Source organism: Patagioenas fasciata, chromosome 4 (assembly GCF_037038585.1).
Source record: "Patagioenas fasciata isolate bPatFas1 chromosome 4, bPatFas1.hap1, whole genome shotgun sequence".
NCBI lineage: Eukaryota > Metazoa > Chordata > Aves > Columbiformes > Columbidae > Patagioenas > Patagioenas fasciata.
Genome location: NC_092523.1, coordinates 74,886,849 through 74,911,509, shown reverse-complemented (window position 1 = coordinate 74,911,509; position 24,661 = coordinate 74,886,849). Strand labels below are relative to the sequence as shown.

Sequence of the window (24,661 nt, the reverse complement as noted above, 5' to 3'; positions counted from 1 at the left end):
GGGTATAGTTTCTGTGTTGAACTGTTGAGCACGCTTTGGTAGCGGTGGGCATGTTAAAAACTGTATTGGAGAATAAGGCACTTGGGCAGAAGGTTTCTGTTCATCTCAGTGAGGCGTTATGATTTAATTGAGGGAGCAGAGACCTCTAGACTAACTCTAGTCCTTCAGTCCTGTCTCATGCGGCTTCAGAGGCCATATATCAGACTGGTGAGCTGGGTAAGGAAGCATAACTCTATTATTAGTGTGACTTAAAACCAAAATTAATGATGGTTTTGTGCGGAATGAAACTGTGCCTAGTGCAAAAAAACCCCTGTGTTCTCTTTCTGAGGGACTACAGTTTAGATTGTTGGGGGTGGGGGGGGTGTTTTTTTGTTACCCCTACACACCCCGTGGACATTTATTGACTGACAATCCAAAGAGCTAGGTTTATTTTTTGTAAATGTGGTCACGTTGTCTATGTAAACCTCTTAGCAATGAAGTTCTTGAAAGTTAGAGGAAATACATCTCGACTCCTAAAAGCCTAGAGTAGCTGCTATGTGAGTTTCTGCTGGTTTTGACCTTCAGGATATCTTTTTTTAAATGGCTTTCCTAGAAAGAAACAAAACTTGAGAAGGGGTGAAAAAAAACATACATTTTTCTTTGCTAGCATTTACCTTTCCTGTTGGAGGTGATGATGCAGGGCTTGGAAGCGAAAGCAGAGAGGGCTGGTGAATTGGTGATAAAGAAGTATTTAGTAATGTCTCTTCTCAGCCTCTCCCCAAGACAGTTCATGGTGCTTGGTGGGTTGTTTGTTTTGTTTGTTAGTTTGGTTTTGCTGTTGTAGAGACAATGAGCAGGAATGTCAGAGCACACAGAAGATGATGGCTTGAATTCCAGTGAATTGTGTTTTAGGTGTCGGATGTATGCTGTCAAAACTGTTGTTATGTAAGTAAGTAAGTGCATAAATCTATTTCATTTGCTTTCTTTAAAAAATTATTGAAAGTCATAAATATCATAGTTTGTAAGCAAAAAATAGCAAATAAGAAATAGTACAGTAATAGATACATACCTACATTTATATTGTAAATCAAAGAGACGCTGTTATAGAGTAGAAATTCATTATTTTTAGGAAAGTTCATAAGTATTTCCAAAGAGATGTTCATTGCTGAGGCTATTCTAGAGTAATAGGAAGAGTATTTGAATTGTTCAGCAATGATCTCTTCAGTACTTGTCATGACAGATTTCTGAAATGTTACTGAGCCAAAGTCACTCTTCATTCCCTTGATGAGTGAGACAGTGAGAGCAATTATCCCCAAATTTAGCTGTTCTTTTATTCTCAGTGATGTATATTTTCCCAAAATATTAACTGAATGGCTTCTAAACCATCAAACTTCAGTCTTGCGAAACTGCTTGCATGCGATTCAGTTCAGCTGTGTTGCTCAGTGTTTGTGGTGTGCAACGAACTGCCTATTGTTTTCATTCCCAGATTAAATCGCCGAAGGCTTTGGCAGTCTTGAGCTCTGTTGAAGTTGTTGGGATCTGAAGATGCTCACAATTATTATGGTGGTGGTAAAAGACTTTTCAAAGGCCTACCCACCAGATGTTGCATATAACAGTAGCAAAACCTTTTAATTTTGTACAAACACTAGTACAACTTGGAGACAATTCCGTCCTCCAAATGTACATCTGGTTGAGCAAAGGGTTACTAGAAAGAAGACACAAGGTTATTGAGACCCTTGCTCAATAACCACAGCCATTATTTTGCAATATTTATTGAGCTCTGCAGTGGTTTTCCTGGGACCAGAACTTGGCTGGTTTTAGTAGCAATATTTTCAGTTGTGTCATAGGGATTGTTCAATGTTATTAGAGCTGAATACTTTGATCTGCCATTTCAGAATTGCTAGTTATAGATCTTGCAGCTATGCATTTGCATGCTGTAACCTACAGAAAAATGTCATGTAATTGGAATACCAGCTTCACCCCCAGTGAGTCCCTCTGGTTTGTATCACCATCCAGAGAATGTGTCTGGGCACCATTCCTGTTTAACCTGGTTGACTGAACATTATGTGCTTCCACATAAACTTGTTCCTGAACGTTTAGGTGTAAACTGTCTCAAGAGAAACATATGGATAATTGCCACTTAAACCAGCTTTGCAGAAATAACACATGGGGATTTTAAGATGAACTTTCACATGTCTTACCAACACTCAGTCTACATAGTGCTTTGACATACAAGTGTACGATCAGATTCTTTTTCTTGTACAGCTAAAATATATGTATTTTTTTTTCAATAGATTTGCATATCTTTCCAGGAAGAACTGCTCTTCTTAAACAGCAGGTAAGGAAAAGAATATGGGTAAAATATTTGGGGAGGAACGGGAAAGAACATTTAATATATTTCATCTTATTATACATTTTTCTACATTGAAGTAAGTCAACAGGCTGCAAATATATTCTGCTACAAAGCTTTGTGTAAGAAATATCTCTATAAGAAAATACATCTCATTAAACATTTCCTGTAAATAAATTATCCCAAATAACTGTTTTGCAAGAGGAAAATGGGGGGTTAGGCCAATGCTAAGAAGAGTTAAAAACAGCCGAGAGCCTCTTTCTGCAACTCCCCTGCTCAGACCGGGTATCATTTTCTTTAATATAGAGTCACAATGAGAGCAATAGTGTGCCTCTGCTATGTGCTGTGTCAGTGTACGTAACACTTGGAAAGCTGGTTCCTGGTTCTTGAAATTATGCTATTTCTGAGCCTTATTCTTGTTTTGGTGACACTGGAAAAACTCTGAAATAAGCAGAGTTGGTATGACAGGACTGCAATATAAAACTCTGACTTGTAATAAACAGAAGACCCTGTCTGTGAGCAATCTCTCTGGGTCAATAAAGACTAATTCCAGCAGGGAAAGAGGCATGTGAAATACTCTTCTTATGTAGACTCTTACAAAAGATAAAAGCAACATAACTGAGGTCTGTGTTCTAATAAGGAAGTTTGAGTCAGGTGGTGTGGCTAAGCTGTAGCTTTTAACCACTGCTGGAAACACATAACTGGAGAAAGGTGGCTTAGGTATGGGTGACGTGGTCTTCAAAGTTAAACTACATACTGGTGTACCCGCATTGCTCAGAACTGACTAAACAGATAAGGCACGTGTATTACGAAACATGAAAATGGGTAATTACAACTTAGCAGTAGATCAATTATAGAATCAGACTTCTTTAAAGAAATAGCAGTCTCTTTACCAATGTCTACACAAAGGAATACTTGCAAATAAGTAAAATGAAACAAGTTTGAAAAGACCTGGGAGATGAGTGAAGGGATAGAGCCTGTCCATTTTCTAACAACTACACAAACAACGTAGAGTTTTGAGCTGTTTCCACAGTCCATGTACCTCCATCATTCCTGGCAGAACAGGCTGGACTGAGAGGACATTGAGTTCAGACTGAGTCCCAGCTGAGGCTGGTATGCTGTGACATCCCATGGTGTTTAACAACCCATTTGCGGCTGTACCATCTTCTTACCTCCTTTTCTGCAGGAGAGGAGGTACTCAGAAGAGCCAACTGCTTTTCCTTTGCTGCCTCTAAGAAACAAATCCGTTATACTTGTGCAGAGTGCCAGCAGTAGCCAGTTGCTACTAATAAAATGTCAACGTTTGAGTTTGTAGCACTATGCTCTAAACACCTCAACAAATGTCTACATCATCTAACAGCAAGTGACCCAACTTCATAGTTCTCTGTGTTAGACACTCTGCTGTTTGTTTTGGAAACATCTATAATGCAAGTCTGCTTAGGCAAAGAAAGTATATTTAGGACTAATGAGCAACTGCCTGTACATAATTCTGGATTCAGCATACACATATTTGCTTCATCTGTTCAACCCAATGTATACTAGCAGTAAACTGAGGCAAATACAAGCGATTAAGAGCCATACTATGACATTGAACTACATAAAGCATTTCAATTTACCTATGTATAGGAAACAAAATCCTGTTTAAATGCCTCCTCTTACAGAAACTGATGCTTTTTTGAAATTGTGAGATGGGAAGTTTCCACCTCTCTTACGAGGGCCTGCAAAACATGGCACTCTTGTCCTGCAGGAGTGCTTTCTTTGCTGAAGTGTCAGCCCGGAATGACAAGGGCATGTGGACATTCACAGCAACTTCATTTCCATTTCTCACACCTGCAATGCGGCCAATCAGGTGTTAACAGATGGGTCTTCCTGGCATGCACTGCTTGCTATAGGAGTACAACGTATACAATTTATTTAGCAGTCATTACCATGCTGGAAAACCCCTGCAGCCCTAACACTGAACCCCTGAAACATCACAGGGCAATGCAGCAAGGTAAGTGACATTAATTTCCACTGGACTTGTTTGCATACTAGCATTTGCCACAAAGTGTAGAAGTTATTTACAGAAGAGCTGCACAGTAGGAGAACTCCAGCTGCACTTGTTTTTACCACCATCTTAAAAAGAAATGCATTTGGTGTGACTTCTACTCCTATCCTAACTGTTACCTTAGCCATTCTGCTGTCATTTACAGTCCGCATTTCCCACCATGCCATAATGCATTAAATACACAAAGCCACAGTCACTTAATACTATTTTCCCAATCCTCGTTCAGATTTTCTGGCACACGTGGAGTCTTGATTTAGAAGAGGAGGTTGCATCTTTCCATACTTTGCAAGACAGCCCCTTGGCACAGTCACATCGTTGGAAAATCTCCAGTCCATGGGAGCCTTTCTTGCGCTGTTTGGTGCACACCTCCCCCTGATGCAACACAGGCTTGCAAATTTTGGTCCAGAAATGGCGAGCACAGCAGTGTCCCTCGATACAGTCTGATGACCGTAGGCAGGGGTCGCCTTCATGTCCTAAAAAGAGCAACCAAACCATTTTACCTCATGGAAAAAATGTGAAAGCACAGATTCAATGCAGATTGGTGCAAATGAAGCTCAGAAAAAGTAGAGATGGTTTTTGCATCTGTGGCTACATAAAGGATGTAAAGACAAGGGAGGTTATGAATTAGGCAGGTTCAAGGGGGTAATTAGTGACACCTGCCATAAGACTTAGTAAGGAGAAATTCAGCTACAAGATTGTAAGCAGAAATACAATGCTTAATTAAATGACTGTTACAAGAGGAGGATGTGTGCAATCTTGCACAACTGAAAAATGGATTGTCAGTCCACTTCTGATACAGAGAAAGAAGTAGATGCTATTTCAATCACAGGAACTGTTGGTTGATGTTACATCACCTTCTGAGTCATGCTGTGAATTCTCATGACAGACATCCACTTCCTGTGAAACTACCGCCTATTTCTGGTTTGCATTGATGTATCTTAACAGCAATAACATGATTCATAGGATCATTTAGGTTGGAAAAGACCATTAAGGTCATCAAGTCCAACTATAAACCATTTATAACATGAAGGAACAAAGCAATGTAATATAACGTGATCTTACCTTTTAGGTGTGACAGCTTGGAGCGTGGCCTCCCCAGGTTTTGCCATCCCAAATCCTTGCTGGCATAATGACTGTTCTTCTTGTTGCGTGGCCCTTCCAGAGCAGGGATGTGAGGTGTAAGGATGCTTTCAGTTACTGGTATGCAAATACCTGCGAGGCAAAAAACAGTCAAGGATTTGAACAAGAGGAAGAGCAACCGAGAGTCATAAACAGATCAGGATCAGGAGCATGGAAGTGCTGAGGCTTGGCCCCAATTCACACCTCCATCCCTGATACCTGGCACTGAACTGCTCCGCAGCTCTGATTCACTCCTCATGGTCAGGCTGTCTTGCTGTCCCTCTGGCTTTATCATCTGAGCCCCCCACCTTGAAGAGATTTCTCTCTCTGCACTCTCCAGAGGGGAGTATGGGAATGCAAACAGGATGGTTACAACACCCTCAGGCAGAACAGATTAATGATTCATTACGTCTCTTTTGCTTCCTTAAAAATGTGGGTTCTGTGCAGTCTTCCAGTGAGTCAAACCACACCGAATGTAGCACTGTGAGTTCAGGCAGCAGCATTTTTGGGTTTCCCCACCCCAAAATCAGAAAATATCTGGTAGTACACAAGTCTTAAGAATAGAAATATTATTGAAGAAAATGAAGTGGAGTGGAATGAAGTAGAAAATGATGGTTTCTTGGCTTACAAAAACAATGCAGTCACCCAGAAAAAAAAAATACTGTTGCTGGGAACACTCAGAGAAACAGATGCTATCAAAATGCTGATTTTTATGAAGGAAAACTAAGAAATGCCTGACGTACCATTGTTGCAGCGGTTCCCGGGGCAGCACATGCCATCCCTGTGGCAACGCTTCTTCTTTCTCCTGCACAGCATGCATGCAGACGTTGCCTGATGAGGACTGTGACAGTATCGCCCAACTTCACATTCTTTATCATTGGTACAAGGATAGGCCTGGTGGGTAAAAGAAAGGTTTATAGTGAAGCACTGCTTTGTACAAGGTGTGTATGCAGCCTATTAAAAAACATACCACAAAAAAACCCAACCAACCAACCAAATAAACAACCACCACCACCACTACCACCAAAATCTTCAAACAGAGAAACAGAGAGTTGAGATGCTGTTCACCATGGCCAGGAGATGCAGGAAAGGATGCTTCACTGCAGCCATATACCAATTTTAAAGCTGTGTCTGCTTAAAGAATCAGGGAGATACAACCAGCTCCCTGGCAGTTTCATCTTTTCTTGCCTCAAACATATATTGATACAAAAGAATGCGTATTTTTGTGGGTTAAGGCTTCTGAGTCATAGACAAGAGCTTAAAACTTTACAGTGAAAAATCATCAGAGCAAATAAAAATTGTGAAACACACCCTGCAATAGGTAACGTTTTAGTTTGAGGGATTTTCCTTTGATAGTTGTCAAACACACCGATAGATAATAAGTTCAGTGTTCTCAGGGTGAATATTTACACCGCACTGGTACAAGTTCCTTAGCAATTGCACCACTCCCCACACCAGTCAGACTCCTTGGAAGTGAACTAATATCCCGGTCAGCATTTCACTTTGATAACCTTCACTTAGAGGCTTTATTATACACCTTAAATTTGCCACTTGCTAAATAACACCCTACATTATGCAGCACAGAATCTATTATAGAGCACAAACTGTCTTGCGCATATAATTCCCTATAAGCAGAGACACACATATACAAATTCTCCTATATTAATCAAAACCAGTATTCTCTTCCAGGAAAACTGTTTTTTAAAAGAAGGGAGTGAAAGCACTGTATTCTCCCATAAAGAGGGACAAAGAAGAGCTTATTCCTACAAAAAGAAAAGACTCAATGCTTTAAGGAGACAAAAACACAAACTGCCACATTCCAGGATCCTTTCTGCCGACTCCCACACAGCTACAACTATGCTCCCTGTCTGCATCTAATTTTACTGCCTATTAAATTAATCATAGATTTTTTTTTAATTCCACAAAATTATACTTGAGGTATTTGTTTAGATAAAAAGATGAGAATAAATTCGGGGCATTTCCTGGAAAATTATGTTTACACTTCCTCAACTAATTTTCTCCAGCATTTTCAATAAATCAAAGTATTGCTTTTAGGGTTTTCAAAATTACTCTTGCAACTAACTATTCGCCACAAACAAAAAGCTCAACTGACTAATTTTCAATGTAGGTTGCTTGCTTTACTAGTAATATTTTAAATCAAAGCTTAATTATACTGCTATCAGGGGAAAAAAACACCAACATCAACCACCAAACAAACAAACAAAAAACCCACAAAAACAAATCCCAAAACAAACAAAAAACCCCCACCAAACTTGGAGGCTATTGAGAATTTGCTCTGAAAATTGTCTTTAGATGGTGAACTTGTTTCTCTGTGCCATTCTGTTGGGAATTGCAGAAGAAACAAGAGGTCTGATAATAAAATGAAGCAAGTTTCTCTAGTGCCATTAGTGGGAGAAAGGACCAATTTCCCACGTGATTTTATTACTTGTTTTCTTTGTCAAAAATTACTTTACAGTGGCAAAAGTGCTGGCTGGATATTCCCTAGTGCTGCTGTGCCATTACTTCTGCCCTCTGAATATGTGTCTTTGAAGAATGATTCCAGAGCGCAGCTGTTTGGAGTAACCTGACGTATGTGTAAGTCTTTCTCCTTTAAGAATAAACATTTCCTCTTGAGTTCATCCTCGAGAGGATGAACATCAAAGGCTGCCAGATCTTTTAAGCAGGAGCAGCAATAAGAACAAATGCAAGCACTGCCCTGTTCTGTATTCTTAAATGGGTTCCACCTATTCTAGCAAAGTGGAACTAAAGCCTTCTCCCCTCAATCACATCACTCCTTTCCCTCATTGTTCCAGCAAGAAATCATTAACGCTGACTTATGATTCATGATATAGTCACCATAAAAGTAAGGCTTCCCTGACTTAAATGACACCTCACTAAACTAAGGATCTTACAATACAGAAAAGTGATTTTTATATAGACCTGTGCATGGTTATACTGAGTTCGGAAAATAGTAACACTGCTAGCTGGGGGAAATGCAAATAAAAAACAGATGAACTAGCTAAAACCTGGAGATGAAGGCATTTTAGACCCTTGTCTGTCATCAAGACCTTCACAACCGCATCTTTTTTCCAATATGGGCATGTGGTATACACCTGCAACTTGTCAGCAAGAAGCCTACTTGCAGTTTTCTTTTGGTTCCTCAAATAGTTCTTAAAAAAAAAGAGTTCCTTGATCCCGAATAGTGTTAATGAATGCTCTCACATACTATTTCTAGCGTATGTTTTACTTTTGGCTTTTAGGCTGAGTGATATGTAAAAGATATTTTAAGATACGCATCTAATCGCCAACTCTCAGCTCTGTCTTTAAGAACAGTGAAAGCAACCAAAGACAATTCAATATGAAAAACTGGTAAGGAAAGTGACATAACTCAACCTTTATTCCCACTCTAGACACCCATCCAAATAAAGACAACACTTTTGAAAGGAAAAAATACACCAAAACATTCACCCACCTAAGGCAAATGACTGTATCACATCACGTTGTGTTACATGTATCTCAAACAACAACTGGCAAATCCAATCAAAACCTCAAAAGACCAGCTGCCAGCCAGCTATATGAAAAACCCTCTTGCAAATGCCTGATGCTGCCAATTGCCTTGATCTTTCTTCCAAAACCACCATCCATTTGATATCCTAGCTATCAGTCACAGAGAGCTTGAAACAAAAGCGTCTACATTGCTTTGTGTCTGTCTCTAAGTCACTTGGCATTCATTGCAAGAACTCCTGCTCCCAGTATTTTCTATTACTGCACAGCATTTAGTGTTAAAACACAACAATAAAATAATACCGTGTGTACGTAGCCCTGGCTAACAGGAGGGAAAGATGTTCCCATTGTTGGCACTAGCTGAACTAATCTATGTATAAATATGTGTATATTTTCAAAATACAGGACAAAGAAAACATACTTGTAAAAATGTACATGTTAACAATTGCCTATGCATGAGTCAAGGTTTTCAAAGTCTCTTACACTGCAGTGCCTGAAACACAGTCCTTACATTTGGAGAATTGCAAAGAACATTTCCTATATACAATGCAAAGACACAAATCAGTCCCAGATGGAGAGGGGAAAAGCAAGCTGTAAACCAGCTCTACTTCCCCAGCAATGATAACTAATTCTACAAGGCACATCATCCCTTCACATTCTTCAGCTATACATATCATTTTCTGGTCGTAAATCTTTATCCACTAAACACAGCTTTGATATTATGGGAAACCAGATGAAACCAAGATAAAATACGTAGCACTCCCTGAAGCTGCATTTAAACAATCTTATTTAATTTTTTTATCCCAGATTACAGGCAATCAAGTCACCCATAGCATGACAGAAACTAGATTTGCCTGTGATAATGAGTTGCATTTTCAGAATTCATTGTCTGATTAAGAGCATTGCTTGCTGGGATATTTTTCTTCTCAGTCGTTCCAATTACTTTTGTACCCTTGTTGAATGCATGTCCAAAAATGTACAGCAAATATGCACTGGGTTTTTCGCAATATTGGAGGATTCAGGCTAGATGTTCAGATGAGTGCTGCTCATGCTGTGCAAGGATGTTCCCTGCATCGGTCCACCAAGACGAACCTTGGCCAGCCAAGTCACAGCAACATCTAAATCTTAAACTTTTCTTTTTGAGAGAGAGAATATGAACCTTCGTTCCTGCCCTTCCTGAACTTACATTGAAAATGCTGAGAGTGCATGATAGAAATACTCAAGGAAAATGATACAGATGATAGAGAAGAAAAGTTGGGGGGGTTTTATAGTCGAACAAGCCCTTCCAGGAATACTATGGAAGCTCTTCCTTTTGCATTAACTTCACAGTGAGGCTGAGGAAGGGACAGACTCTCAACTGTTTTAAGTGGCCAACGCCATTCCCTTGATTTGAGGAATGTACAGGAGTGAATTTTATTTCGACCTTTGTTTTCCATTTTTGGCAGAGGAGATCTAACTTAGCACCTTTTCTTGGTGTAATGAGGTTTTCTTAATATTTCTGCTGGAGTCATTTACTATCCAGCATATTTTATACAGTCAAGCTGACTCACAGAGTTTCACCGCAAGCTGGAGCCACACTAAGTGATAGGACTGTTGTGCTATGGAGTCAGAGTCTCTCTGTCCAGCACGATAAAACATAATGGAGAAGCACTCCAGTGGGAGGGTAAGACAGATGCTATAATGTGCTGAAGGCTGAGCAAGTAGACTGATGGCAGACACACTTTATTGAGCTTTGGGAGATAAGGGCTTGAGTTTCACCACAGCCTTCAGCAAATACTTGAAGACAATACTCCCGGCAAGTGCCTTAGTCGCTAGGCTCTCATTTACTCATATTATCATGTGTCACTCGGTTTTATGCTGAAGCTACTCCACGCCGTATTAGCTATGTCAGAGAAAGGCAGGAAGAGCCACTGGCATTTTCGCCAAGGCTGTGTCATCACTTACCCAGCACAAGCCGTCCTAGAAACTGCTGGCTTCAGACTCACCTTCAATGCTGAGAGGAGCTGTGTCTAAATAGATGGTTTGGTGGGATATCAGTAGTGACTCCCCCGGAAGCAGCTAACTTTTCTATTTTAAAAAAGAAAACACATCATAAAGTCCAAGTGCAGAGTCGATCCTGGCAGGAGATCATGGCTGCTACCACTCCCAGCAGAAGAAACAGCATGGAGGTTATTCATTACCCTTCCACTGTGGATTCTGAGCAGCACTCAAGAAGAGAACTGAAGTCTTATATACCACATAAATGACAATATCACTGCAGTTACTGCACTGGACACTTGGCCAGCTTCTGTCCCATACAATGGGGACTGAGCTGGAGAACAGGACAAAAGCCACAGTCACTTGTACAGCCAGGAAGCAAGAGCATGGTGGAGCTACCAGGTCAGCCTTTCATCGCTCGCTCTCACCTGGCAAAGAGGCAGCAGCTATTATAAAGGTGAGACAAGTGTCTCAAGAAATGAACACGTACATTGCCCTAGAAATGGTCTTGCTTCCTAGGTACCGGTGTGTTAGAAATCAAATTTAGGCTACTAATCACAGTCTTGTACATACAGAATCCTTAGTTATTAACATCCTATGCAAATACCTTTGCCACTAGGTTATGCTATCACATCCAGCAGAAACATCTGTTTCTGCTGTCCAAGGACTTCCCTTCGAAATCACACCTTTGTAATCGTTCATGTTCACACTGTGCCTTTGAGACAGTTTACCATCAATGAATTGGCACTACAACTCAGTTTATTACTCACTACATACAGAAAAAAGGTTATTTTCTCTATTTTAATTACTTATACTTCCATAGATTTTAAACTGAGGAGGTGGAAGCTGACATCTCTATGGCCTGTGTGCTAACTACATCAAAACTGGCCTGAACTATAGGCAAGGGGACAGGAGTTTCCACCCTCCACATAAGAGATGAACAATAGAGCTTGTTTGCCCTTTAGTCTTGGGACTGAGCACATTGCTTAATATTCCACAGCCATCAGGCACGATGAAGCAACCAACTGGCTCAGTCATGGTGAGAGCCTCTCCTTCCCAGCATCCTGCTTTGGACAGCACAAAGCTATCTTTCTGAGCAAGGACTGGGTCCCCATAGAGCAAACATATGAAATAGCCACAGGGGTGCCAGGTCTGCTTTTGCTTTTCTCTCTCTCTGAAGAATTAGTTAATCCAAAGTAAAAGCATGCCAATAAATTAGGAAATGCAAACATATGCTTTAAGCAAATAGCCTGCTGTCAAGACTAATTACAAAGAACGCAAGTCATTGTTTGGCTCCTTGTTTGGGCCTGATTCTGAGCTGGGATCTCAAATTTGTTTTGGCTTTTAGAAGATCAACATTGGTGGGACAATTGCATGCAACATGTGCCTGTAGAGCTAGATGAATACATCACATGTGGGATTTGTTCCACTCGCCTCTTTGGAGACAGAATGAAGATTCTCTCGGTGAAAGTCAAGAAGAACTAACATCATCTCATAGGACACAAACCTTCGTAACAATGGAAATAAGAGCTCTTCATTCAGAACCACATAAATGTGATATGGCAAAATGGAAGGGAGAAAGGGAAAGGCAAAGCTTTTTAACAATCGAACAAACAAACTCCCAACTCTTTGTGGTTTTTACTTTCTGATAGCTTCTCAAGTGTATTCAGACAAACCCATGTCTAACTGGCAAACTTCAGCTTAGCATTCTCCTAGCAAACACATACATTAAGATGTGGATGGGAAATGACTGTCATTTACCACTACTTTGTTTTAAATCACAAATGAGAAAAGAGTTTATCAGCAGCCATCTGGAGCAATGCAGTTTTCCCACAGCACTGCTGATGTTGCTTTTTTCTATTCTTAGCTCGACACAAGCATAGATGATAGCGAGGGGTCTCACTGTGCACAAGCAGAAAGCCATGGTTAATTTATCCCATGGAGGAAATCATGCTGTGCTCTCAGACAGCTCCAGACATGGATCCTGTCTCAGACTGATCTCACCAGAAACTCTCAACTCTCAGTGACTGCTGTGGCACAGACCATTCCTGAAAGGAAAATTCACAGTAGTTGCAATGAAACAGATTTATTCTGTTCAGTTGCCATGACAAGTTTAACGATTCAATTTTTCTCACCAAGCCTCCTGCTTGTTAAAATAATACATTTCTGACCCATTTCTCTGTCAGACAGAGAAAAGCGGCATCTTCCGCCTCTAGATTAAGCACAGGCACTTTCTTCTAGCAATAACTTATTTTTAACTCTTCAACTTAAAACACTGCCGTTCATGAGATCTGATTCACAGAGTGCTACATCGTGGATATGTACATTGCAATCTCCAAAGATCATGCATTCAAACTGTGCAGCTATTAGCCCCAGAAGCCTGCATTATTGAGACAATAAATACTCGTGTTTCAAAGTAATACTCAATCCACTGCTAGACCACCAGGGGAAGAACATTTCTAAAACGTGCAGCAGTCCAGCTCTCTTGATTTGCTAGAGCCAAAGAAAACTCAGGTCTTAACAACCAAAGAACAAACCTCACTGAGGGTTGTTTCACCCCTCTGAACTGCCAAGGCTGCAGGACTCATGTGGGTCCCCACTCAGGCTTTCCTCATCCCAACAAAAATGCCACGGAAAACAACTTCCCATTCTTTAGGCTTGGTGCTGGATTTGAATGAGCATTTTAGGTCTACTGCGGAACATCTTTAATAGCTCACAATTCAACACCTTTTCTTACAGAACTACCTACATTTTGTGTCCTCCTGGAAGGAGGCAGTGTCTGTTTAAAGCTGGCCTTGGCTTCAGGAGGACATACGGAGTAGGTAATCTGAAAGACTGCAAGTGGATCAATTAAATACCCGGGTAGGCACTGTTATCCGAATTAAATTTGCATTAATTTAGTGCATTTTACATGTGTTATGAAAGTATAAACTCAGAAGTTTAAGGTGCTTAAAGTAATCCATCCTTGCGAGTTTATCCAGTTTAATTCACCTTCTAGCTAAATGATTCCTCATCTAGCTAAAACCCAGAATGAGTTACATTTACAACCAAATTACTTAAAGGGCAGCACACTATGCTCCAAATACACACAGACGTACGTTGTTGATACCACAGAACAGCATAAAAGTATCACTAGGACGCAACATTTACATGGTAGTTCCCAAGGCGGCACAGCTATTGGTGTACCTGTACTATCACACCTTTAAGGCAAATTATCAACCTGTGATCTGTATTGGTGTCACTGTCCTGAATTCTGCCATTTCCAAGGAAGCTTGTTATGCTTCCTGCCCCACGCACACTGTGCACACACGGGTGTCAAATTTTCCCTCCCCACCTCATATCATGGCCATGGGATTATACAGCAGAGATTCGTTCTCAATATTTGGACAGAGCATGAATCTCCTACACTGCTTGATTTTGCAGGAGGCTTCCCTGCTCCATGGACCTGGTGCCTTACAGAAAATGTTTAAAGAAGGTTCAAAAGTTTGGTGAACAGTCAGTTTGACCCCAAAATTTTATGGACTTTGTGTCAATGTATATGATTCATATTGTCTGGTGAACTATCAGCAGCAGCACTACAACAGAGAGCACCAAAACAACGTTAGGTGATCTTTGAAGTTGACAATGTAGTAATAAATCAATGTGACAGGAAGCCTCTAGGTCTTGATTTTATGTCATTTTTGAAGGCATCACCAAAGACTGCTCGAAGAATAAAGGTTTGTTAACATGCACTTTGTTCTATGTCCAGCCTTTTCAGCAGACTGTTCTTGCCCTTTTATCTCTGCCTTTTCCCCACCCCTTTTCTGATGGTTTAGCTTTTTAGTTTTGTCTCTAATTGACTACTTATCTTCTGTTCTGAGTAAGATTCTTCTGGCTTTTTGACCAACATGTTTACTGCAATGGATGAATAGTGAGTTACCAAAATCGGTTTGCCCCCTGAATCTGTTAACTCTAGAAGTATGGAGGTTTTGTGGGTTTTTTTAATCTATGAATACTATCCAGATGGAAACAGCCAGCAGATCCTATGGCTCACACAGCACCAAGCATAAAACCACAGGTAGACACTCAGATATTGTGGTTTGGAGTAGAATAACACTACTGGGAACTGGCAGTAAGTTACTGTTCCAACACCTGGGGCTGAACACCCCCAAATCATGACACACTTTCAAGGTGGGGCTTCTATTGGGAACTATCTCTGCAAGCTTGTATTCACAGCAAGAAAAATGAGATGACAGCATTACCTTCTGTAGTGTAGCCACTAAGGAAGTAAGTTTCTTTTGCTTTTAAACATTCACAACATCTAGAAAAAGGGATAAACCCTGTCTTATTGAAGTCAGTGCAAAAACTCCCTTTTGTCTGCTACAGCGCCTGGAGAGAGAATGCTTCCAGGTTATAAACATTTGCAGTCTTCACCCTGGAAATTACTCTAAGGTATTCCTTGCAGAATATGCTTTGCATTGCAGAATGCAAAGCAATTAAGACTCTGGCCCTCATGTTTAAAAGGACAGCCCTGAAAACATGAGTTCGTGTCAGTCGGAGAGACAGCCAGATGTCGTATGTCTGAGAAGGACGAACCACAGTCTCCACCTCAGCAGACTGCCGGCTCCAATCTAACATTGTTACCGAATGTCAGCGTTATTGTCTGTCTCCCTGATGGTCATTTATGTGAGAACACCTGGCTCATACTGCTCTTTCAATCCCCAGTTCTTTCTCCAGGCATCAGAAACCACCACTGTCATCTGATATTTAAAACACTTCCCTTCTTTTCCTGCTCTACGTAAGCCCCTCTGCAGCGTGACGGCTGTGACCGATCCATTGCAAGGGAAACTGAGAAGGACCAAGACCTTTCAACTCCAAAGCACCTACAGAAAATTGTAATCAAACAAAAATCAGCCAGCCCACCTTTAAAATCAGAACAAATAATGCCGGGGCACCTGCACCAGCTCGCGCTCCCCAGTCTCACGCACTACAGAGAATTCAGAGTCATGAACACAAAAGTTCACAAGTTTTAAGGACAAACAACAGGAATAATTACAATATGAGAGAGCGGCACCTCATCCTGACTCATTGTAGGTGCAGTGATGATTGTACGAGGAGCCAGTGAGGCTGATGCAGCGGGACCACCTGCAGGAGAACAGCTGTCCTGGGAAAGGGTTGGTCACAGCCCCCTGAGGGCACAGGCAACCTCTGTACAGTGCTTAGATTCATATTGCTATTCAGCTGACGCCTCGGTAAAAGGAAAAATTATAACAGTATGTTATTAAGGCAAATTATCACACTTTACTCAAAGAAGGTCAAAAATGGCATAAAAGAAAGGACCTCTAACAGCATCATTTAAAAAGTCATTGTACTTTTATTATACGGTTAAGTTAGAGCTGCCTGCCCAACTTCAGCCTGTGGTAAATAACGTAGCAATCAAGGTTTCAACACTATTTACCCTTTTTTTTTCCTTTTTCTTTTAAAATGCTCCTGGTTAATTTCGCACAAACAAGAAAACAGGAACAACACAGCAAGGCAAGAATAACTTGTGAGTAAAACCAGATGAACACTAATATATTTACATCGCGTAATGACTCCACTATTAATTCAAACAAACCCAGGCCCCAATTCTCAGAAGAGCGAGCTGAACACATGCAGTCCAGGAGGCAAGAACAGGGTGGCTTCACACTACATTTGTGTCTGTGGCCCTGAGCTAGTAGGGACTGCTCTTAGTTTCAGTCTGCAATAGCCATGGAGGGACCATCTCTCATTCCAGACGTCGCACTCTGACTACACCCTCTTCTCAATCTTAGGAGCCCCTTTCCATTTTCAAGCAAGACTCCCTTCAGTGCTAGTCACTGTAACGCAGGAAAAACAACAGGATTTCCAAAAATACCTAATTCATAGGTAAAACAAAACAAACCAACAAACACAACAACCCACTTAATGTCATAGAAATGAGAGAAAAAAAAAAGAGAGGGGAATAAAATCCAGACTCAGGTCCACTACCCATAGTGGACAGTCATTTCTTGATAAACGTACCAAGAAAAAAAGAAAAGGCCAAAGAAACGGGAATAATCCTTTACAATTTCTGATTCAAGCCAAAATGGACATTGTGTTGTTCTAGTCATTGTCAGCATGCATTTACCTAGGATTCTGGCATTTAACATTGAATTAACTATAAATCCGTTCTCCACCTCATAGCAAGCTGTTCTGCATCTGAGACTTGTATTTACCCTCTTCCCTGCTATGTTTTACCATATCTTCTGAACTTATGTTTTCAAGCACTCTCTTCTTGTCTGAAAATAATATTCTTTATGTGGAGTTACAGAATTTCTTCTTTGTTCCTAGATGTCTTGGATGTTGATCAACAAAAAGTCATTAAAAAGTTTAATCCTCTGTGCTTGGCACTACATCAGTCTGAGAGCAGTGGCTTTGTAACAGCCTTTGGAATAAATAGCCATTAAAGATTTTATTTTTCCTTATACGGGTCACCCACACTTTATAGTGGGTGGCCCTTTCATTTATCCCATTACCGTATTTCCACTTCTAAAGATAGGCCAGATGCAGCAACCTGATACTACTTTTGAGTTCATGCAACTTTATTGTAACGAAAACTTTGGCGTATATCTGATACTTGTTAGGAAAGCAAAAAAACCAGGAACCGTGGTAATACTGCACCACCTTCTTGAAAACTTTTATTCTGCGTGAGTTGGATTCTCCAGGGTGCTCCACGCTTCGTTAGCAAGCGTTTTTCACAGAGTCAACCCATATCTGAACTCCTCTTCTTGGTATTATATCATTTGCCTTATACCCATGCCCAGAGGCAGTGTCTAGGTGCTATGCTTTCTTATAATTCTGCGTGATCAGTTCCTTAACTGCTAGACGGGCTACATAAGCAAGACCAAACGAGGGCAGAAAATATTTTAAGGGGTTTGGTTGGTAGGTTTTTCTTTCAAACAGATGGACACAAGCTAGTGGAGATTAAATGGCTTGGCTATTCGAAAGCCAAATAAGAAGTCCAGAGTACACAAGTCATTTTCTTCAATCCTCATCAATTTAACTGTATGTCTTTCCTTTTTCTAAAGTCATACCCTTCCTTTCAGATGTTCTAAATGTGACTGTGTCTTTAAGCATTCTCTCCTCTATACAGGGATACAAACACAAATCAAAGTGGTCCCATTTACCAGACGAGCATGAACAAATGCAGTCCTATTTTCTATTCACACTCGTGGAAGCATATTTTACATAAATAAATAGATTGCCTAAAGCATGTTTTACAGATGAACTTAGCCTATTTACCAACTGCCGAACAATTCTTAGAGCATGGATATCTGCAAAACTCTCAAACCCCATGCTGAAACCAGTCATTGAGCGTGGCTATGTGATGATAATGGCAAAGGAAGATTTCCTTCCTTACCTTTTTGGTAGAGTGTTGGCTGGAAGATGTAATGAGGTGTCATTTATTGTTTTCCCTTTACTTCAGGAAGGAAGTTTTAATTAGGCATCTAAAAATATATATAACTAAGTCTCGGGTAGTTCAACTAGCAGCGGTGGAATTATCCTAATTCTTGATGTTATTTATATGTTTATGCTTCTGAGACTATAAGCATATTAGTAATCGTTTACTGTACACAAAGCATGATTTACCTCTTAGATTATTTTCCTAGTTACATCGCAAGAAGGCAGAAAAGCAGACTCAACTGACATGAAAGAACAGTACTTCATCACAGAAAAGTCATATAGAAACATTAGATGGTTTTCCTCAGTCAGGAGCAGAGTATTTCCCAAGTCAGCCAATTCTTTTCCCTTTTCCAGCTCTTCAAATTCACCGGGCGACAGGACTTTGCACTTGAAACAAGTGAGATGGCGCTTTTCCCCAGCTGGGAGCCCTTTGCACTGTGTCTGTAGCTCTGTGCTCTGCAGAGCACTTGGGCTCAAGGATTCCACTCCACCTGCGCTGAACCAACAGCTACAATGGTGCTGACCAAACACCTACTGTGCCGAAAGAGCTGCAACAACCATGAGGCAGCTCTTTGCATATGCAAGTGTCTAAGTTTACCTGCCTCATTCCTGCAGGAATTTAGCTTCCTTGGAGTCATGCAAAATGGTCACCAGAATACAACAGATAGGGGCTAAACGTCAGGTTTTGCCATCATTTCCAAAGCCAGTCCCTTGCCAGCCTTCCTACAGGCATAGAAAAGGAAGAGAGGAGAGAGTACCTAAGACCTCTGTAGTGCTTTGCTGCTGCGACTTCACATTTTGCCCCCTGCTCCTCCCTGGAAATGCTGAAATACCATTTTCATTGCTATTGGTTTTCCCTGGTGTCAGTGGCACAGAAGGCAGGAAAGTGCTCTACCTTAAAAGGTCAACAATTTGGATTTATACTGTAGACAGGTAAGCTCTTTCACTAAAGGAAAAGCATACATTTTCATCAGCATCATTAAAATGATCAGTCAAAAGTCTTGTTTTGAGGGTGTCGGGCTATCTTGAGCTGTAACAACAGGTCATATGAATTACTTAATACTTAGCTTAAGTTTTAGATAGCACATAGTGTACTTACAAAGACTTCCTTTAATTTAAGTACTTTATCCAGGTTTATTCAATAGAAGACACTTTTTTCTCAGTTAAGCCAATGCAATCATGCTGAAGCCTACAGGTTGAACGTGTAAAAGAGCACTGGGATCACTGATATCACTGTAGACACTGAGAGGGTCCCTCAGTAAGACATATCATACAAGTACTGCTCCTCAGTTGGGCCTCTGTGTACTTCAGAATATACTGGAACATGCAAATACAACTACATTGTTATTTTGATGTTTTTCTAGAACAGCCTGAGAGAACATAATCACTCTATTCCAAAACATTCTTCTCCAAACCTTTTTGCATTTTTCCTCGTCTTCTATTAATAAAATTTGCTATGCTTGATCATGAGATCTGGAAAAATAAAGGAAGAAGCACATGCTAATGTGCTTTGCCCATTTTTGTTTGAAACAGAGGACAAGTCTGTCTACACACACACCTTCACAATCATAGACCTCACTATTTCTCTTCTGTATTTTTAAGTTCTCATTATAAAACTCAGCGAATGGAAATTGAAGGCACTGACAAATATCAGCATTAGCAGCAGTGCAACAATCTGTTACACCAAGAAAACCCAGGTGTTTGCAGAGCGATGGCCAGTAGGGACTGTGTGCTAGGAGCAAAATACAAACGTCTGGATCCTCCCCAGCACCTCTTCTAGCTATTTATGCAAACCTTTGCCAACCTTCTTTCCTCCTTTCTTTTCAGAGTCAGCTTCTTTCTACTCACAGCTAAGCCACAGTTGTTTACCATATACCAAAAAGTTCATTTTCTTAAAGTCTTCAAGTCAAAGTACATCTGGATTGGAAATGAGAGTCTGTGTTAGGCCCGTCTTTCATGTAAATACACACACACACATCTGAATGGAAAAGTGCCCGCGTGTAACAGATTTACTGAGGAACGTGCAGTAGTACCCTTATCGTTCCTATCGGGTGTCAGTCAAGAAAGACTCTTGAAAAGTTCAAAAGAAAAGCAGCAAACTGTTGTTTTAATGAGACTCCATTAGGCAGAACTCTGTTCATGCCTCTCCAGGATCATTGTTTTCATTAGCGAGATACGTGAATAACAGCAAAGCTATTTGTGCGGCGCTGGTTGCTCGGGTGCCGGCTCCCGCTCTGCCAGAGGGCTGGCTGTTAGATGTTCCATCCAGCACTGCTGTTATCTGCTCTGCGAGAGAAGAAACTGATGCAAATGAATGGAAATGTTGTGGCTAGCCAACAAAAGAGCTTTCCCAGCCAAAATCAGAACAAAGGTTTTAATTTATTCAGGAAATCAAAAGGCTAAAAAGGCATGATCTTGCAATCTCTCCCTAATGTGAGTAGTCCTCGCTGTGATAAAGAATCTGATGTTTTCATTGAGCTTCACGATCGATCTACTCACTAAAGACTTAGAACATGAGTAAAGACTGGAAGAGCAGGTCATCAATACACCACAGCATAGAAATATTATGAAATGTAAATTGTGCTTTAGTTGGGAGCATTCACTTTAAGTTGGTTTAGAGCAACCTGGACAAAGTCTTGAAAAGAGGCATATAAATGGTCTGGTTTGTTCACAGAAAAGCTAAGACTGCGTGTGTCAATTTTTTTGAAACATCTCATCCACCCATTTACCCACAGAGTAATATCATGGTCTGACAATGCTGTCAAAAATCAATTTGGTACATCTGAAATGAAACTCTTTCAAAGCTTAAATAATCTGCTTTTGTAAACTAACCAGGTCTACAAATATTTAAGTCATTAGACACATTTGCAAATCTAACAACGCTTTAAAAACCATTAGTGCATTCAGAAAAAGCAGCTGCAGTAGAGCACTCCATAAATCTACTTTTTCTGCTTCCTCTGAGCAAAACCTGTTCCAATTTCAGAGTTAAGACTTCAGTTCAATACTACAGAACAAACACATGTGAGAGAACAAACCAGATTACTTTTTGATCCCAAGCCTCTCTCCACATGTAACCATGGCTTAGACAGCTTTTACACTTAGGCCTCTCCACACAGCCACCAAACCTGCTCTAGAAAACGATCTAAGTACCTATAAAGTGATCTGTACATGCACAACCCCATCAGTTCTGATGGGATTACTGGTGGTGGGTTTTGTCCTAAATGAGGGAATATAGAAGCTCTATACTTCGAATATTAGGCTGCTTGTAGTGAAACAGAAAGGACCCACAGGTTTGTAGTCAAGCCCCAGTTGAGAAGGGTGGTGGGTCTCTAAACCTAATGTCAGCTCTAACTTCAGCACACGGTGTCTATTCCCTGCTGGACGCCTTCCCATGGATCACACAGGAAGTCTCGACTACAAACCTTTTAGTTCTCCAGCTTCTTCCTAAGTTTTGTCCAAAAAAAGGAGGCCTAAAATGACTGGTAAAACTTCTGCCATTGTTTGAGAAGAGTTAAATCTATGCTTTTCCCCCAACAGGAGCTCTGGGGCTCGCACTGGCAGGTGGCACCTCCCGAGCACACACACAGCAAACATTGCTAAAAACACCTCATTTCCCCAAAAGTGAAAAGCTGTGGGTAAGGTACAATGACTTTTCCTTGCTGCCTTTCAATTAACTGCTGAATCCCATTTTCAAAATTCAGGAACTAACACACTTCAGAAAACAAATATATTTTACAAACCACACCGCTTCTTACCAAAGAACTTGCAAGAAGCAGCGCTACTGAAAGGCTACCAACAGTCCCATGTGGAGTCTTGGAGGAGAACCACCAAGCAGCACTAGCAGGAAAATAGTTGTGGTTTTTTGTGGGTTTTTTTTTGGTTGGGGTTTTTGTTTTTAAAGGAAAACCACAACAAAAAGTGCTAAGAAGCAGATTTGGGTACCATTTAGAGACTGGTGTGCATCTGTAACCAGGACTAGTGACTACCATGAAGCAGGTCATCACAGATTCTATATGAATTCTGCCATGTTCAGGATTTTAAGAGAAGGTGACATACGCTTTCATGCTTGAAAACTGTACTGCCTACTTACACCACATACACGTGCTAAAACCTATACAGAGATGTGCTGATGATTTAATTTTTAAAATTATTTCGCTTACCTAGATATATGTCACATGGCTGTATAGCAGAGATACAACACGGGACCATGCTGGCATATGGCAAATGATAATAGAATATAACAAACCTCGGTTACAGACAAAACCTGCATTGTTCTAAGCAAAGCAGAAATAGGAATTCCAGTGTAAATGCCAGAAGGGTTCAAATCCAGCTCTGTAGTGGATTTACAAAGGGCTGAATGACGTCCAAAGTCTTTTAGGATATGTCAACAAATCAAATCGAAAACACAGCTATTCCAACAAGGGATCTGTGCGTACTTACATACCTGCCATGTAAGAACTGGGTTTAGTTAACATAGTTAGGAAACTCTTCATTTAAGTTTTATTTGCTTCTCCCTTTTGAAAACAGCTTACTATTTTCTTTTTTTCTTTTATGGGCCACCAAATTACATGTGACCAAATGTACCTATTTAGTGAAAATGGGTTCCATTAGTATGTAATCTTATCCTTGCATTGTTTTCTTCTGAAGAAAAATAATGGAGAACAGGTGGTGATGCTTAGCATCAAGCTCCTGTTTCTAGAATTACAATCTACTGGGAGCCACCAGCAATCTCTGAAAGCTGTCATAAGCGCTGAGGAACCAGTATGATCCACAGCACACTCAATACATTAAAGCGTCTTTTTGAAAATTTAAGTAGGTGTGACAGGAGAAAACTGGCTGAATGGCGCAGGGATTCTAACGTGTCCCTGCAAAGGGTCGTGATTTCCTTCTGCAGCCCACAATAAATAACTCAAGCTGGCCTCCATTTCCACAGCAGAAATTAGACATTTAAAAAATTCAAATAGGTACCATATGTACTATAAACCTTTCTGGTTTAGCATTCAAATGTAGCCGCATTCACATTGTTGGAAAATATGGCATTTAAATTCTCCTAGAAGAACATTAAAAAGCTGTTCCTTTACACTTATTTATTTTCTCAGTGTCACACACACAAAAAATGCAGCGTTGATAAATATCTCCTCGATATAGTTTGAAAATACATTGATGTCACACCACACGAACATTTTTATCCAGCAAGTCACAAACCCCACAATTCAAATTGATATTTCTTTGTTTCACCATGCCACCCTTACCTTACCAAGTAGGAAGATGTTTAAAACTAATTCTATGTAACCGGCAACAGTGTTTCCCAATGCATTCTCATGATGAACAGGAGACAGAAACAACAGAAGCCAACAGACCTATAGAAGCACACAAGCCTTACGGCTGTTTTAAAATTTGGCTCCAAAGCTGAGGAGTATGACAAAGACAAAATATATTTGTGCGGCGATTTTAACTGGCATAAAATTTGACACAACTGAAGGCTGGCTGATATCCCTAACTACTGGTTTGTGTCAGATATGCCAAGACAGCCACACAAGGAAATAGTTAATGTAGGTTTGTTTTGTGGCATTATATTTCAAGAAAGATAAGTATTAAAAGATTAAGTTATTTGCCGGGCCAGATTTTCTGTTGGTGGAAATTGGCAATCTCCCACTGATCTCCACAGGAATGTGTCAAGTTGCACCATGTAGTAAGATGCTACTTCATATTCCAGATTTCTTGCACAGCTATTCGAGATCAATGTGATTATTACTCTGGTTATTTCTTTTGGGAGATTTTAGTCCAAGTGCTCCCTACAAGTTGAAATCTGCCCCAAAGCTTGTAGAAGTTAACCTTGTGTCAACTGATTTCAACTTCAGTCTCACCTGTGTTGACTTTCCTCTAAAACAGCAGCCAGCGCAATAAGCTGCAATTCTATAGAAATCATATTCTGATTCCACAGTGCTCAAGAAATTCTTTTACTGCTTCTGGTTTTCATCAAAGTCTTAATGCGGAGAAAATGCCCCACTCCAACGAGTCTCGTGTGTCCCTCCACTTGAAGCCCTGTGGCTATGACAAAGAAAATCAGAAGCCACCCAGTGCTGTGAAGATGGTACAGAAGGAACCACCTTACACGGGCAAGACGAGCCCAGCCCACAACACTGCGAGACATCACAAGAAAAAAGTATTAGGGGAAAGATAATGGTAAATATTATTTTTTCTTTTTGCCATCATACTAACAACAAAGTTTTTCTAAGATG

General features: G+C 40.5%; 1 protein-coding gene across 1 annotated transcript in view; it reads right to left on the bottom strand.

The window, feature by feature from the left end:
• Positions 1-3,766: 3,766 nt before the first annotated feature.
• DKK2 (dickkopf WNT signaling pathway inhibitor 2) overlaps positions 3,767-24,661 on the bottom strand; it is a 155,576-nt gene continuing 134,681 nt past the window's right edge. The window contains exons 8-10 of the mRNA XM_065837078.2: positions 6,239-6,389; positions 5,439-5,588; positions 3,767-4,849 (exon numbers count right to left, since the gene is read on the bottom strand). Of these exons, the coding sequence (XP_065693150.2) occupies positions 4,599-4,849; positions 5,439-5,588; positions 6,239-6,389 (552 nt within the window). The 3' untranslated portion in view covers positions 3,767-4,598. The remainder of the gene's footprint in view (positions 4,850-5,438; positions 5,589-6,238; positions 6,390-24,661) is intronic.